Source organism: Ceratotherium simum, chromosome 4 (genome assembly GCF_057802395.1).
Source record: "Ceratotherium simum simum isolate JZ-2026a chromosome 4, ASM5780239v1, whole genome shotgun sequence".
Classification (NCBI taxonomy): domain Eukaryota; kingdom Metazoa; phylum Chordata; class Mammalia; order Perissodactyla; family Rhinocerotidae; genus Ceratotherium; species Ceratotherium simum.
Window position 1 is genome coordinate 46,178,936 of NC_141903.1, and position 15,937 is coordinate 46,194,872.

The 15,937-nt window shown below is 34.1% G+C and overlaps 1 protein-coding gene across 1 annotated transcript in view; it reads right to left on the bottom strand.

Annotated features, from left to right (window-relative positions):
- The window catches only part of SLC12A2 (solute carrier family 12 member 2), a 107,961-nt gene that overhangs the window by 33,149 nt on the left and 58,875 nt on the right, over nucleotides 1-15,937 (bottom strand). Inside the window, exons 10-15 of the mRNA XM_087429855.1 lie at nucleotides 14,706-14,857; nucleotides 9,422-9,529; nucleotides 8,007-8,130; nucleotides 6,794-6,895; nucleotides 5,503-5,658; nucleotides 3,874-3,973 (exon numbers count right to left, since the gene is read on the bottom strand). Of these exons, the coding sequence (XP_087285981.1) occupies nucleotides 3,874-3,973; nucleotides 5,503-5,658; nucleotides 6,794-6,895; nucleotides 8,007-8,130; nucleotides 9,422-9,529; nucleotides 14,706-14,857 (742 nt within the window). The remainder of the gene's footprint in view (nucleotides 1-3,873; nucleotides 3,974-5,502; nucleotides 5,659-6,793; nucleotides 6,896-8,006; nucleotides 8,131-9,421; nucleotides 9,530-14,705; nucleotides 14,858-15,937) is intronic.

Below are 15,937 nucleotides of genomic sequence, written 5' to 3' on the forward strand. Positions count from 1 at the left end.
TGGAAAATTAACCATAGTCTCTATCTTTACCAAATAGTGAACATACCAGAAAGGCATAATTTGGTATAGTTTTATCATACCAAAAAAGGTACAGTATAAAACATATTAGAGATGACTGAGTAACAATGACACAGCTTGAACATTTGCCTTCTGCGATACTGTGATTTATAAGAAATATATATATTTAGTCATTCAGATGACCAAAATATATTTCTCAGATATATTTGCTCTTCATCCACAGTTCCTGAAAATGCTTCAGGGCCATAAAGATGAAATCGGTGTCTTGTTTATGTTAAAGGAGGTCACCAGGAGAACCAGCTACGTGATCAGAAGATTGGAACTTTCAGTCCCACTGCCCTGATTTCTGGGGAGGGCAGGCCAGGGGTTTGAGGTTGAATCAACCACCCATGGTCAACGACTTAGTCATTCACAACATAAAGAAGCCTCCATAAAAACCCAAAAGGACAGCTCGTCAGTTCCTTTTTTCAGAGAGCTTCCACGTTGGGGAACCAGAACATTTAGACACACCACGGTGCCCAGCTCCAGGCTCCACAAGGACATAAGCTCCTTTGTTTGGGACCTCGCCTTAAGTATCTCTTCACCTGGCTGTTGATTTTTATCCTTTGTAATAAATTGGTGATCTAGTGAGTAAACATGTTTTCTTGAGTTCTGTGAGAAATTCTAGCAAATAAATTGAACTCAAGGAGTGGGTTGTGGGAACCTCTGGTTTATAGCCAGTTGGTCAGAAACAGAGGTAGCAACCTGGGCTTGCAACTGGTGTCTGAAGTGGAGGGCAGTCTTGTGGGACTGAGCCCTTTACCTGTGGAATCTGATTCTATCTTCGGGTAGATAAGTGTCAGAATTAAGCTAAATTCTCAGACACCCTGCTGGCATGCATGAACTACACACACACGCACACGCACACACACACACACACAACATGTTGGAACTGAGTTGAGGAACCCATAAGATATAACGAGATTTTTTAAGGCATAAAATCAAAAAAATGTGGAGAACAGGAGAGGACACAAGAGCATTGAAATATTGAAAGCCAGAAAGCAGACGGAAAAACAATAAAGGACTGACAAATCAGGAAAAGGCTAAATCCTAAAATGAGCATAAGAGAAAGTTGTAAAGCTACCTAATTTTACACCTAAAAATCACGAAAACGGCTAAGAGTTAGAGGCAGTATGCCTCTGGAAGTGACAGGGGCAATGTGTTAAAGAAACTAAAATAAGAAGGACTGGTTTAACGTGTGCATAAGAAGCAACTAGATAAACCAAATCACTTTCATCATCACGATGGGCAACTGTCCCCATCCCTCCCCAGTCCTATTAGGCTCGGGCTTATTTGCTAGAGAGGGCTTCTGGTCTGGGAGACACTGGCAACAGCTAAGGGCCGAAGTAGCTACTTTAAACAGGGGAGTTAGGAGAATATTTATATGCTGAATCCCGAGATCTGTGACCTTTCCGACCTGGCTCTCAGAACTCTGGTGGCCAGGACTTTATCAAAAAGCAGAAAATTAAAAGATTCTTTTCTCGGAAGATCTAATCAGATCAAAAAAGAAAGCCTTTAAGATGACTTAAATTTCTAAAAGAACCAGCAAAGCCACATTAATCTACACTAAAGTCTTCACTGACAGGCCCCACCCACCAATGCAGAGCTTCCTTAGCCAAGGATCACAGATACTTCACACCAGGCTAAATCTAAGAACACAAACTAAAGAAACAGGAAATGATGAGAAAGACACTTCAAGACAATAGAAACTACAAAGGGAAGAAAATAAAATGTTTCAGTAAGTTTGGTGAAGGCTGAGATAGTGATAAACAGAAAGTTAAACATGAAAATAAAAAGAAAAAGAAAATTATTGGCTCCGGAGAAAACAAAAAAGCTGTACAGGAAAGAAAAAGCATACATAATTTACTATATGGCTCAGCTCTGAATCTTGTTTAAAAAGCCATAAAAATATAAACACCAAATATGATCTAATCAAAATAATGCCATAAAAATATGCTTGGAGGATGGGGTAAAGGGAAGGGTGCATGTGTGTGGTAGGTGCATGTGGATGAAAGACCCCAACAGATAATGCCTAAAATTAAAAATCAAAAAGTACAGCAAGACAAGCATGTTCTTTGGGAACATGAAGTAAATACTAAATGAATCAGCTAAGAGTTGAAAGTGGTTGCCTGTGGTGTGCGAGAAAAGGGATATGAGGAGTGGGGCAACTACTGATTTTCAGGACAAACCTAAGTTTTTCCGTTTTAAACTATGTTCATGTATAATTCTGATAAAAATTTAAAAAGCCATATTGGAATATATTTTTTTAAACGTTCCCATTACCATAATAAGCCAAAGCAACAGGTTTTTATTGATGGCAAATTAACTTTGAGTCTTGGTCATGCTCTCAGTTCTGGGATACAACTTTTTACATAAAGGAATGATTTCTATTTTCTGCCATACTTGGCATCAACCATCCCAAAGGAGCTGAAATTAAAGTTTTCCTCCCAGGGCTGTCATTCCTTTTTCTTTTCTCAATTTCTCTCTACTCCAAAGCTGAAGATCTGTAGTCTCTGGGAACTTCTCATTCTAGAAAAAAAGCAAGGGGATCCAAGAGTAACAAAAAGAATACACAAAGACTTTTCTCATTAGGAGAAATTCGATAGAGCAATTCTTTTCTGGTGCTTACCCATTCTTTAGGGTTTCTTTAAAAAACATTTTCCCTTTTGGTTTACTGACAAACATGGAACATATTTCTGTGTTGACTGTGCAGAAACCAATGAAAGATGATTACTTATGACTACAGAAAAATCACCTGTTCACAGCCAGGCTTAAGTGAACAATATGAGAAGGACTGTATAATGATCTAGTTTTAAAAAATGACAAGGCTACTTTTAACTAAGTATAATAATCTATAATTTCTAAGAATCTATATAGGTAAATAATATTTATGGATTCAGAAAAGTATATATCAATAGTGCTTTAGTAACTGAATCTCATCAATTATTAGAAGCATGTTAGGGGGCTGGCCCCGTGGCGTAGCGGTTAAGTGCGTGCGCTCTGCTGCTGGCGACCTGGGTTCGGATCCCGGGCGCGCACCGATGCACTGCTTGTCAGGCCATGCTCTGGTGGCGTCCCATATAAAGTGGAGGAAGATAGGCACAGATGTTAGCCCAGGGCCAGTATTCCTCAGCAAAAAAAAAAAAAAAAAAAAAAAAAAAAAAACAACGAGGAGGACTGGCATGGATGTTAGCTCAGAGCTGCTCTTCCTTACCGGAAAAAAAAAAAAAAAAAAGCATGTTAAATTAAGGAATAGTTTTTAAATTAATGACTGATAAACTATTACAAGAAAAGATAGAGTCATTTATTGAGGAAAATAGTAATAAATGCCCTTTACTTGAAAGCATTGATTCTTTATCACTAAAACTGGTTTTCAGTTAGTCAATGACAAGAAAAGAAGCAACTAACATGAAAATATTTAGTGCCTTAGTAAGATTACAAAATCAGGTATGTCAAAAATCTTGATGAATTTCATACTTAGTGGTTATACAGTAGTTACACAATTTCAATGGCCACAGAGAGAAAAAATTGTTCCTTTTATGACATCTACCATTTAAAAGTCTTCAAATGAGAGACCTCCAAAACTTTCATAACATTTTTTGTAAGGTAAATGATAATTTATCTCTTTGTAAAATTTTGATAACTAAGACATCTCAACTTTGTTTTTGAATAAATTGCCAAGTCCAACCAAAACAAAAAACAGTGTTTTGTGCTTTTAGAGAACCTTACAAAAATTTTAGCATATGAAAATGTTATGAAACAATAAGTGAAGAACTGCCACCTAAAACAAAATGTATCTGTTACCTTATCGCTTACCTGAAGTTTTTCACATGGTCTTCCACTCCAGAAAGACGAATCGAATGCTGCAGTGCATTCAGGTAGGTCAGGGCTTGTGTCGAGGACCCCCAGTTCACATCTGCAGGAAGACAGTGTTCATGAAGCTTAACACCAATACTAACAACCAATCGTTAACCAATTTGAGACACACAGAGAAGTAAATGGTGCTTTCACATTTAAAAAGTCAATTGCTAAAATAAACTACTGTACTCAGAACTTTCAATAGTTCAAGTCCATAGCATGACATTATGACCATGCTCATCTGAACCATAGTAATTGCATCTAAAGAAGAAAAGTACAATTTAGAAAAGACTAGGATGACAGAGCTGCACACATGCTATACACGCAACTCAAGAGTCTTTCACAAAAAAAGAAAAACATTTTAAAATTATTGTTTATGTAGCCAAAGGTCTAAAGGGAAAGAGACAGATCTCTGATTGTTAATAAGTACTACTTATAGTACTTAACAGTTTAAGTTATTTGAACAAGCAAATTTTATTGCTTATTGAATAAACAGCCTGGACATGAAATGATGGTTTTAGACATCTGTTACTTTGGAGACTTAACAGGCATATTAGAGAAATAATTGCTTCTAAGATGGTTAAAACAATACTTTCTTTGTCTATTTCACTTCTAAAGCCACCATTCTAATCCAAAACCTCATTGCTTTATATCTGGATTACAAAACGTTTCCACACTGTGTAAAACAACTACACCTCAACTACTTTTATAGTCCCTTCCTAATCTATTCTATTGGGCCAGAACTGTTCAAACCTTTCTCATTGGAACTTTCTTCTGTGTTATAGCTTACCATACTCGTACTGAACCAATCCTAACATACCCTAGCATCATATTCTTATGTGGAGATACACCCAACAGTTATCAATATGACACATCCTAGGTAATCTTTAACCGTTTCCCAGTTAAAGCATGTTTGTCCAATTTTCCCTGTTACACAGTAGGCTAGAGGGAAGATACTATGTCTTCTAGTATTTTGTGAATTCTGTGGTACTTACTACAGTAAGTACTAAGACCACAGTAGGTAATACATATGCTTATTAGGCTAGCAGCTACTGGAGTACGGCAAATCTAATTCTTTTGAAGAATAATTTTAAAATATATTGAGTACAACAGAAAGTTAATTATATAAATGTGTTATTCTTCTACAAATAGGGTTAAATTTAATTTATGGGTAAGAATGGAATTCCATAGAATAAAAAGTCTTGTAGTAATTGTTTCATTAAAACTACATGTATTTGGAAATAAACTATTTTAGGGTTTATACAAAATTCCTCTCAAATATATAAAAGATGATGCCTAGATATGAAAAGTAAAACTTCTAGACGTTTTCTAGCTTGAAGTACTAAATAGAAAAGGCTACTGGGCCGGCCCCGTGGCTTAGTGGTTAAGTGTGCGCGCTCCGCTGCTGGCGGCCCGGGTTCGGATCCCGGGCACGCACCGACGCACCGCTTCTCCCGCCATGCTGAGGCCGCGTCCCACATACAGCAACTAGAAGGATGTGCAGCTATGACATACAACTATCTACTGGGGCTTTGGGGGAAAAAATAAATAAATAAATAAAAGTTTAAAAAAGAAAAGGCTACTGACCCGGTTTTTTGTAGGTAACATAAATATATAGCCCAAGGACTATCACATATGTTAGCAATGCAGCCCACCAGTTAATGACAAACATCACTATGCAACAAAGAATTGCTCCAATAAGTGATATCCACATGTTGTAGTACTTGAATGCAGGACGCCATCCTAACAACAACAAATAAAATACATAAATCAAAGTCACTCAGAAACCTCATCTGCTTTAGACAATGGTATATATGTATGCACAAAATATCTTTCTTTGTGTCTGCTACACTGAGAGGGCTTTAAACATTAAGTATAAGGCTAATATAATAACAGTATAGTCATATACCATTATTGACCACAATTTAATTTCACAATTCTTGATGACCATGAAGAGGGCACATATATTTACTTCCACATTATTTTATCTTACTAGTTCTATATTCAATAAACTCTTTTTTTTATATTTATAAGTATAAATCAACCTACTCTAGTAAATGCTAAAAACTAGAGAAGATTTAAAAAGGAAGGTTTCAAATTGAGTCCTTAATAGTGTGGCTTTTTCTGGTTTTTACCATGAGACATATCCATATTCTAATGAATACACAAAACAGTTCAAACAAGATATTCTTGACAATTGTTAAAAATTCATCTACTTGCTAGAAAAACTAAGAATAGACTACAGAAACATATCTTCCCATTTGGAGAAGTATTTATGAATTAAGCTCACTCTAAAACATGTTGAAGACCATGTTTTAAAATTTTCATTCATAGGTAGTTTCACAGTCAAACACATTATTCTTAAATCATTTCAATAAAATTTATATTTTTTTAAAAATTAAACTTTTAATTGAGATAATGCAGATTCACACAAAGTTGTAAGAAATAATAGAGACTCCAAGTATACTTTAGCTAGTTTCCCCCAATAATAACATTTGGCAAAATAATACTACAATATCATAACTAAGATATTGATATTAATACAGTCAAGATAAAGAGGAGTCCAATACAAGGATCCCTTGTGTTGCTCTTTTATAGCCATACTCACATCCACCTCTAAAATTTATATTTTTACAACAAAAACTGAAGCTATAATTAATGCTATCTCAAATGCTTTTAAGATAAGAAATGGAGTATTACTAGTAAATTTCATGATAAAGAGATCTTTGAAAACTCACTTGACTCAACTGTAAAGGCAGACTGAGCATTAATGAGCTAATCCCACACACACTATCTTTTAAAATGTGTTAAAGTTTTATTTTCTCTAAAATCAAAGACATTACCATGTTTACAAAACTATCAAGAAATGTAAAATCACCTGGAGATTTTGCAAGCGATGCATGGAATACTGAAAAATTGATCAATGCATATGATGCAAGGAAGAAGTTAGAGATAATTGGAGCAATAACATTCAGTTCAGCTGCAAAAGAAACATGAGGCATACTTATTGACATATTAGACATTTTTTACCTTTACAAAATTATGAATTATTTCAAAACTTTAGATAATAGCATAATGAATACCCCTATATCCACCATCCAGATTTAACAAATACTTACATTTTGCCATATATACTTCATATACTTTAATTTACAGAAATCAACCCTTATTTACAGAGTTGAAACCCCATTTATATCTCACTCTTCCAAAGCTGGTAGATTCTTTCCAATTATAGTTTTACTACATACATATATAGTCCATAAGCATTATGTAGTACTGTTTTGGGTGTTTTAAAATTTACATAAATAATATCATACTATATATATCATTCTGCAATTATTTTTTTATATTTATTATATTTGAGATTCATCCATATTGATACATGAAAACCAAGTTTACTCATTTTTTAACTGCTAAATATTATTCTGCAGTTTCATTCTTCTGCTGATAGGTACTCAGGTTGCTTCCATTTGTCACTATTAGATTTAATGCCACTAAAAACATTCTTATAGCAGGCTCTTTGAGTATATATGTGAGTTTCTCTAGGGTACGTACCCCTAAAGAGAATTGCTGGATTGTGGGAAACTTTACTAAAAACTGCCAACTTGTTCTGCAAAAGTAGTTACAATAAATACATACTTAGCACCATTACATGAGAGTTAGTGTCCACACTTAGTAGTATAATCAGACTTTTAACAAAAGTCCAATATCTTCTTCAGTATAGCGGAAGACCCATTAGCTCACTTGTGATCAGAGGCACAAGTGCCAAAAGGTAGATCAGCTGAAGCTCTACCTTGACAGGGAACACTGGAATCCTTTTCCTTATGCTATTACTGTATTTGTTTTAGTGACAAGAACCTGGGAGTTCCCTCTAGTTCTAATAGGGACTTAGTGATGGTAATAATTCTGGTAGATATGTATTGAGCGCTATTATTTGCAGTATTTTCTAAACACTCTTGTTTAATCAGAAAGAAATTAACTTAGTACACAAGGTAAAGTAACATTTTGTTTATAATTTAATAATTCAATATTTAGAGCTAATACTCTAAATGCACCAAAATCTACATTAGCACACCATTTATATGACTAACCAATTAAGATGAATCCAAGTGCAATTAAAAATGTTAAGATGTAGCCACGAAGAGGTTCATTATTTTTCCCATAACCTTTAGCAAACATCTGGAAAGCTGGGTAGATGTTGTCCTTACATAGAGCCTAATGAAGAAATGTAAACATTAAAATGAAACATACCAAAATTAAACATACAGATTTGCTTACAGTTACAACAGACTAAACAAGAATGGAACCCAAGTTTCTAATTCTTGGTCTGGTTTTTTTCCTCTGTCTCACACTGCTTCACTTACAGACTGTAAAGGAGACTCAAACATTTCAAGCATCAGAAAGGTAGTTGGTTTAGAATACCACTGAAGTTTTTATCCACCTTATCCCACCCCTATGTTGAAATTCTTTTATGAAGAAGGAATCAGAGAAGCAGGCATACAAATAAAAGAAATTTGGAAGCTTGATCAGTATACCAAAGGTGTGACCAAGTCCAAATCCTAGACTTACACACAAAAATCCTATTACAGAACTTAATCACGTTTCCTAAAACATCACTGAGAATTGTTTTAAGAAGAAATATATTCTACACCTTTACTGTACTAACTGGCTACAACTACAACATTAAGAACAAAGCTGTAGAATCAACATTTCATTTGTTTGATTTAGTAATAAGTATTTCCTATTCAGAATCAGCTATTTGTTCAATGCTTATTAAAGGGACATAATGTCTATCTTATTCATCATTATACCCTGAGTACCTAACACAAGGTGTGGCACATATTAGGCATTCAAATATTTGTAAAATAAAACCTTTAGGTTGACATCATGCTAAGAGGAACAAGATACTTTAATTTTTCTGATTTATGGTCTTGGACTGTACTCCTTATCCTTGATAAGACATTATGAAAATTTATGCTAACAAAATATGTCAAAAAAGCAAAAATCCATCACCACTTCAAGAAAGACAACTCAAAGACTACACCGACAGTAAGTAAATGCACAAATGTTTATACAAATACACATATTCACATTTATACGCATAAAGTTAAATATACCAGTCTTGATACATGTGTGTGTGTATCTATCTCATGTACACATATGGGGTTGACAGAAGTAAACAAATGATTTGAAAATATTAATAATCCTAAATTGAAATATATTATCTTAGGGCCAGCCCCATGGCTTAGCGGTTAAGTGTGCGTGCTCCGCTGCTGGCGGCCCGGGTTCGGATCCCCGGTGCACACCGACGCACTGCTTCTCCGGCCATGCTGAGGCCGCGTCCCACATACAGCAACTAGAAGGATGTGCAGCTATGATGTACAACTATCTACGGGGGCTTTGGGGGAAAAAATAAATAAAGAAATAAATAAAAAATAAAAAAAAAAAAGAAATATATTATCTTAGCTGCCCCCTTTAATAAAGCTTGTAATGTGAAAATACTTACCTGAAATATTTTGGGAGCACTCACAAGGGATGCTAATGCAGAAGAAAGAGTGGCTGAAAAGATACCTGCAGAAATTAATGGTGCAAATCCTGACACCATGCTCATTACCTTAAAAAAAAAGTGACAAAAAAGGAAAAATGTCTTATATACAATTAAAAAAAAATCCACAAGACTATATATCTTTATTATTCTAATGAAGGAGACTAACAAGGGGCGAAATTTGATAATAATCATAAACACTAATAATGGTTATATGCATTATAAATGTCTGAAACACATTTACCACTGGCCCTTACCTTAAAAAGATCTTTTTATTTTGTAAAATTTCCAAGAGACACAATAGCAGAGAGAAGAGCATATTGAATTACCAAGTATCCATCATCTAGTTTCAACAATGACCAACTCAGGGCTAATTCCCACATTATTGTGAATCAGATCCCAGATATTTCACACATAAATGTTTCAGTATGTACCTCTAATGGGTAAGAACGTTTAAAAACTTTAACTGCAAAGCCACTGTCACAGCTTAAAAACTGAATAACTCCTTAACAGCACCAAATATCCAATCAGCATTCAAATTCCCCAAATTTTCCCTCTTTTCTTGCTTTAGTTTGTTCAAATCAGAATCCACAAAAGGATTACACGTTACATTTGGTTGATGTGTCTCTTAAGTCTTTTCCAATCTACAGGTTCACGCTCTCCTTTACATGTTATTATTTTTACGTCGTTTTTCCTATAGAAACCTGACACTCTGGATTTTGCTGACTGCATCTCTGCTGTGTTGTTCCTCTCACCTCGGTATTTCTAGTCAGCTGGCAGGCAGATCTAGACAGTTAATCAGACTGAGGTACAAGTTTTCTGACTAGAATATTTCAAGGTGATGTCATATACTTCTGTCAGGAAGGTTGTTTCTTTTTTTTTGATTTAAGATAGATTGTTATTGTGGTTTTTTTAAAAAGAGTCCTTATTTTTTGGAGCTAAATTTGGAAATATTTCCAGCTCAAAGAATCTAAGTCTAGGATTTGCCTCTAAATAATCTGGGAAGTGGGTAGTTATACATAAAACAAAATTAGCTATGCAGTGATAACTGATGAAGCTGCAAAACGTGTACATTAAGTACATTATATTGCTTTCTCTATCTTCGTGTTTGAACATTTCCCTATGATGAAGTTTAAAAAAAAATGGATTGATCACTTAGAGCATGAGAAGACACTCAGACAAATCCAAATTGAGATGCACAATGCAAAATAACTTGCCTGGACTCTTCAAAATGTCAACATCCTGAAAGACTAAAACAGGCAGGCTGGAAACTCCTCTAGATAAAGGATTTTAAAATAACATGATAGTTAAATGCCATGTGTGATAATCAGATTGGATTCTATATCTGGGAAAAATAGCTATAAAGGACATTACTGGAACAAGTGGGGAAATACGAATATGGGATATATACTTAGATAACTATTTCATTAACATTAAATTGCTTGAGTGGCATTATTATACTGTGCTTATACACAATGTTTTAAATGCTTCAAACTGACTGTCATGTTGTGATGTCTATAATTTATTCTCATATGTTTGAGGAGAAAAATAATACACACATATTCAAAGATAAAGCAAATGCGGCAAAATATAAACTAATAAACATTAGTAAAAGTGAGGTACACAGGTGTTCCTTCTGCATCTTTGAAATTTGTCAAAATACAAAATTGAGGTAGAAGAGTTGTTTGATGGATTCAGGTACTGTCAGCTTGATCCATCCATTATAAATTTCACCAGTAGTGAATGATGATCATCACACCTCGATTCATTACTTCATTAGAAGAGATTTACCCTTCATTTATATTGACCAAAAACATGCCAATTGAGACCAAGGAGATAAGGAAATCAGGTTTTGAGTTGTTTATGACTATTACACACTTGACTGCAATTTAATACTTTAAACTATATATAAAGTTAGCTATGGGCAGAATCCCTGGCCATAACACATAAGTCTCGTTTCATGTGTACATAAACCACCTTATTTGACTTAAATGTCTCTCCCTGTATCTTTCAGAAGACTTAGGGTTAAAAAATGAAGAATATATTTAAGTGTTTTACAAAATATTAGCATTGACTTCTCTGAGAATCTTGGGGGGAAAAAATCTTGAAAAGATTTTTTAATTTAGCCCTTTAATAACAATTTTGTAGTTAATATATGCCATGCTTTTTTGATGATCTCTGTTTTTCAGTTATTAATGTTAGATAGTCTGGCATTGCCAACTCTGTCTTTAGGGAAGGAGATTGTAAAGGACAGATAAGGTGGACCAAGATAAAAATGAGCAGACTGAATTTCTGCTATACATACTTATCAAGTAATAAAAATTCCATGCTTGTTGATAGTGACCTCAAAGTTAAGTAAGCAAAGATAAGAGACAAATGAAGAAAAAAGCAGAGAACAGAGAATATGATACATTGCTGGATTAAGGCAAAAAAACTGACACGAGCAACATTACATATAACCTTTTCACCTTTCATGTTTTGAGGAAAAAATTAACATTTTCTCTTCTTCCATCAACTCTGAATTGAAGTAAATAATGCTCCATGCTTAGCATCTGGAAACACTATGCTTCTAAGATTTGCCAAGTTTCCTGTTTTCTAGTTACATATTTACCCAACAAGCTCTACATTTCCCACCATTTTTGGGTAAAATGTGAGTAGCAAGGATAACAATAATGAATGTAAATAATTGTAACATCAGTGTTGTCCACAATATAGAGTGGAAACCAAGAAGGAAAAAAAAGGATGGTCTTGTCCCTAATAAGACAGAAAAAGACAAACGTCTAATAAAAGGCAAAAAAGTGGCAAGTAATATGAATGGTGAGATTTTGCGTGGGGGATGTGTATGTGTGCTGACGATTTAAGGTTCAAGAAAATCTTCATGGAAGGGGGTCTCCCAGAAGAGCAGGCAGATCTGGACATATAAAAAGAAAAAGTGGGTGCATTCCAAGCAGAGTGAAGCATCAAACAAAGGAACAGCGTAGGGTAAGCGTGTGTGCACGTACAGAAAGACAAACACGCAATGACTGGAGTTCAGTGTGAATGGAAGGCGGTGGGACCTAAGTGTGAGTATGAAGGGCTTTAACTGACAGAGCAAAGAAGTTCCCATTTTGTTTATTAAGCAATGGTGAGCCAAAAGTTTCAGAGGACATTAAAATGTAGAAATAAGAAACATAAGATTATATATGTAAAATTAAAAAATTAGACAAATAAGGTGACCCAAATCACTTTTCCTCCTGAAGTATGAAAAGCCAATTATGTGCAAAACAGTATTACAAAACGTGGCTTTGTAGCGATTTCATGATGGAGATTCCAACTTACACGCTCCTCAGTTGTGTTCTATCCACCCTTCTTCATTCTCCAAATGACAAGCAATTTCTATTTTTACAGGATTTTTTTCCATTTTGTATCAGTTTACAAAGCATTTTTAAAAATTTATTTACTTAAATTAGAAAAGTTGCTTTAAGTATACCAAACTCCTCTTTGCTTGAATGAGTCCATACTAGATTTGATAAGACGACACGCTTTTGTATTTTAAGGCAATAACACAGAACTCTGATTGGTATTTTCGGTCACTGGGCAGAGATCAGCATTTGTGCCTTTCATACACAATATCAGTGTCAGAATTGGCCTGAATCATTTGCTGGACATGAATACTTTCCTTCATTCCTATGATTCTGCCTAGTCTTGTGACTAGAAAAAACAAACTTCCGTTACATAATTGGGCTCAATATTTATAACCATTGAAGGTATAGTCAATTGTTTCAAACTATACAACAGAAAATACAAATAATGCCATTAAAAACTTAAGTTACAAAATTTTATTATAAAATTTACATATTCTACAGAAAATTCATATGGTTCTGAAATATATTAAATTCTCAACTATTCTTTACTCTTTTTACACAATACTGGAAAAACACTAGGAAGCAAAATTTTTATTTTTCATTTGGAATTACTAGAGCCATCTATTATACAAATTTAACAAAGAATATTTTGTTTTAGTCTCCTGAATCTATACCTTTGTGTTCTTTTCTTTCTAGCATCCTAGGATTTAGCAAGCAACTCTCGAAATTATCTTCCAAATTTTATTAATTACTTCTCCCCTCATATAATCTTTTCTCAGTTTCTAAAAACCCATAAATTTTACAAAAATTTCATTTTGCTTTCAGTACCTTATAGAGGTAATAATAAAAAGCAGGACTGATGTTCTCCAAATACTTGATAATACTAACCTTTACACAGTTCTTATGTTTTAAAAGTTCATAAACTTTCAAGCATGCATTAAGAATTTAATTCTCTTGTTAAATAGAATTAAACAGGCCATTAAATGTTAAATAGTTTAGCACAACATGACTATATGGGTCATATCTAATTAAACACTATTGACAATGATCAATACTTTTTAAAAAGGGTACTTCTATACAAAGCAATTATGGAGATAGCTCAATTAGAAAACTGAATTCATTTCAGTTAGCGTAGATTTAAATTTCTCAAAATAAAAATGAAATACTTAGCTGTAAATCTAACAAAATATGTGCAGGACTTGTATTCTGAAAACTACATAATGCTGATGAAAGAAAGAAAAGAAGATCTAAATAACTGGAGACACATACTGTGTTCACGGATTGGAACATTCAACATAGTAAACATGTCAATTCTCCCCAAATTGATATACAAGTTTAACACAGTTCCTATCAAAATCCCAGCAAGACTTTTTGTAGATAAAACAAAAGATTATTCTAACGTTTTATGGAAAGGCAAAGGAACTAAAATAGCTAAAACAATTTTGAAAAAGGATAAAGTGGGAGAAATCAATCTACCCGATGTCAAGACTTGTATTTACAGTAATCAAGATGGAGGTGGAGGTACAGACACAAACATCAATGGAACAGAATAGAGAATCCAGAAATAGACCCATCAAATGTGACCATGTGTGAGATGCTTCCAATGCTTCCTTGCTTTCTGCAACAGTATACTATATATATGTAATCTATATCATACTCGATTATAAAAGTGCTACCCTTGAGGGCCCCTTTGCTCTTGAACAGCTTCAGATTTTACCCTTCCATATATTTTTCTGTTTGCCCAATTAGTTATCTATAGTCTTTTTTAACAGATATCTGGGTATAAAGTAACAACAGTCCTCCCTTCTAATTTACTGCTGTACTCTGAACGGTCAGATTTAATAGTAGTTTGATCTCTAGATATATACAGAATGTCTGTATAATATAAATTTGATGCTTACCTGGAAGTTGTTCATTAGGCCGTAGGAACAAGGATTGCTTTCACAAGATGAAAAGTCAAAGTTTAATTTACAGGCTGCAGAAGTACAGTTTGTTAGTTCTGTTACAATAGTGTCATTAATGTTCCCAGTGGCATCCCGAACAACACAAGAACCTGAAGCACAAGGGGCAATGAGAACAAATAATATAGCTAATGTTTATATTCATTTCAAAATTACATATACCCACAAAGAAATTATGATACTGACTGCATATATACTTGCTTATAACAGCATACACTGCATTTACAGTTAAGATAGTTTTACTTGGAACAGAATTTGGAAATCATCATGTCCCCAATATTTAAGTAGGGAAATTGAAACTTATAAAGAGTAATGTTCACACATACACTTAAGAACCTTGTAAATATAGTCGTGGAAATGGTATGTTAACAAAACCATTTCCTGGCCTATTTGGTTAAGACGTCCTTAGCAAATATAAGAACATTGTGTTGAACGAGTTCCAAACAGCATAAATGTTTTCCTATACTCCAAATATTTTATATTTGAAATGTGCCAAAGATCAGACTTGAGGTAACATCAATCTTCTGTGAAGGAAAACAACTTTAATATTAATGAATCACAATATTATTTAAAACTCTGTCTCAAATTAAGTCTACCCTGATAAGAAAATATATGGTACCGAGATTTCCTTAAAAATAACACATTGGGCATAGTGAATGGGTATAAATGAAACAAGATTAACCATGTACTGATAATTCTTGATAATGTTTTTGAAGCTGGGTGATGGTTATACTGAGCTTATTAGAAAATGTTCTCTATTTTTGTGCAAAATTGAAAACTTTCATAATAAAACATTTAAAAAGTTTTCTTGAAAAAAGCATTTCATTATCTGCAATAATATATAATGTACAACTAACAGTAATTACCGTTCCTTACACTTCACATATTTTTACTTTTGAAGCACTTTAACACTACTACTGTCTCACCATAAATGAGGTAAAAATTATAGGCATTACAGCAAAAACTGAACAATAAACAGGAAATTACATTTGAAAGGGAAAATATTTTAATGACTAAAGAGAGTACATAAAGTTCTTCATTCTTAAATTTCTTTACCTAACTTTCAGAGCAGTATTTGCAAAACCATGTTTCCTTGAAGGTACTTCTGAAACCACTGGGAGGTGAGGGGGAATCAGAGCCCCGTCTTGCCATAGAGCAGCCATGCTTTTATG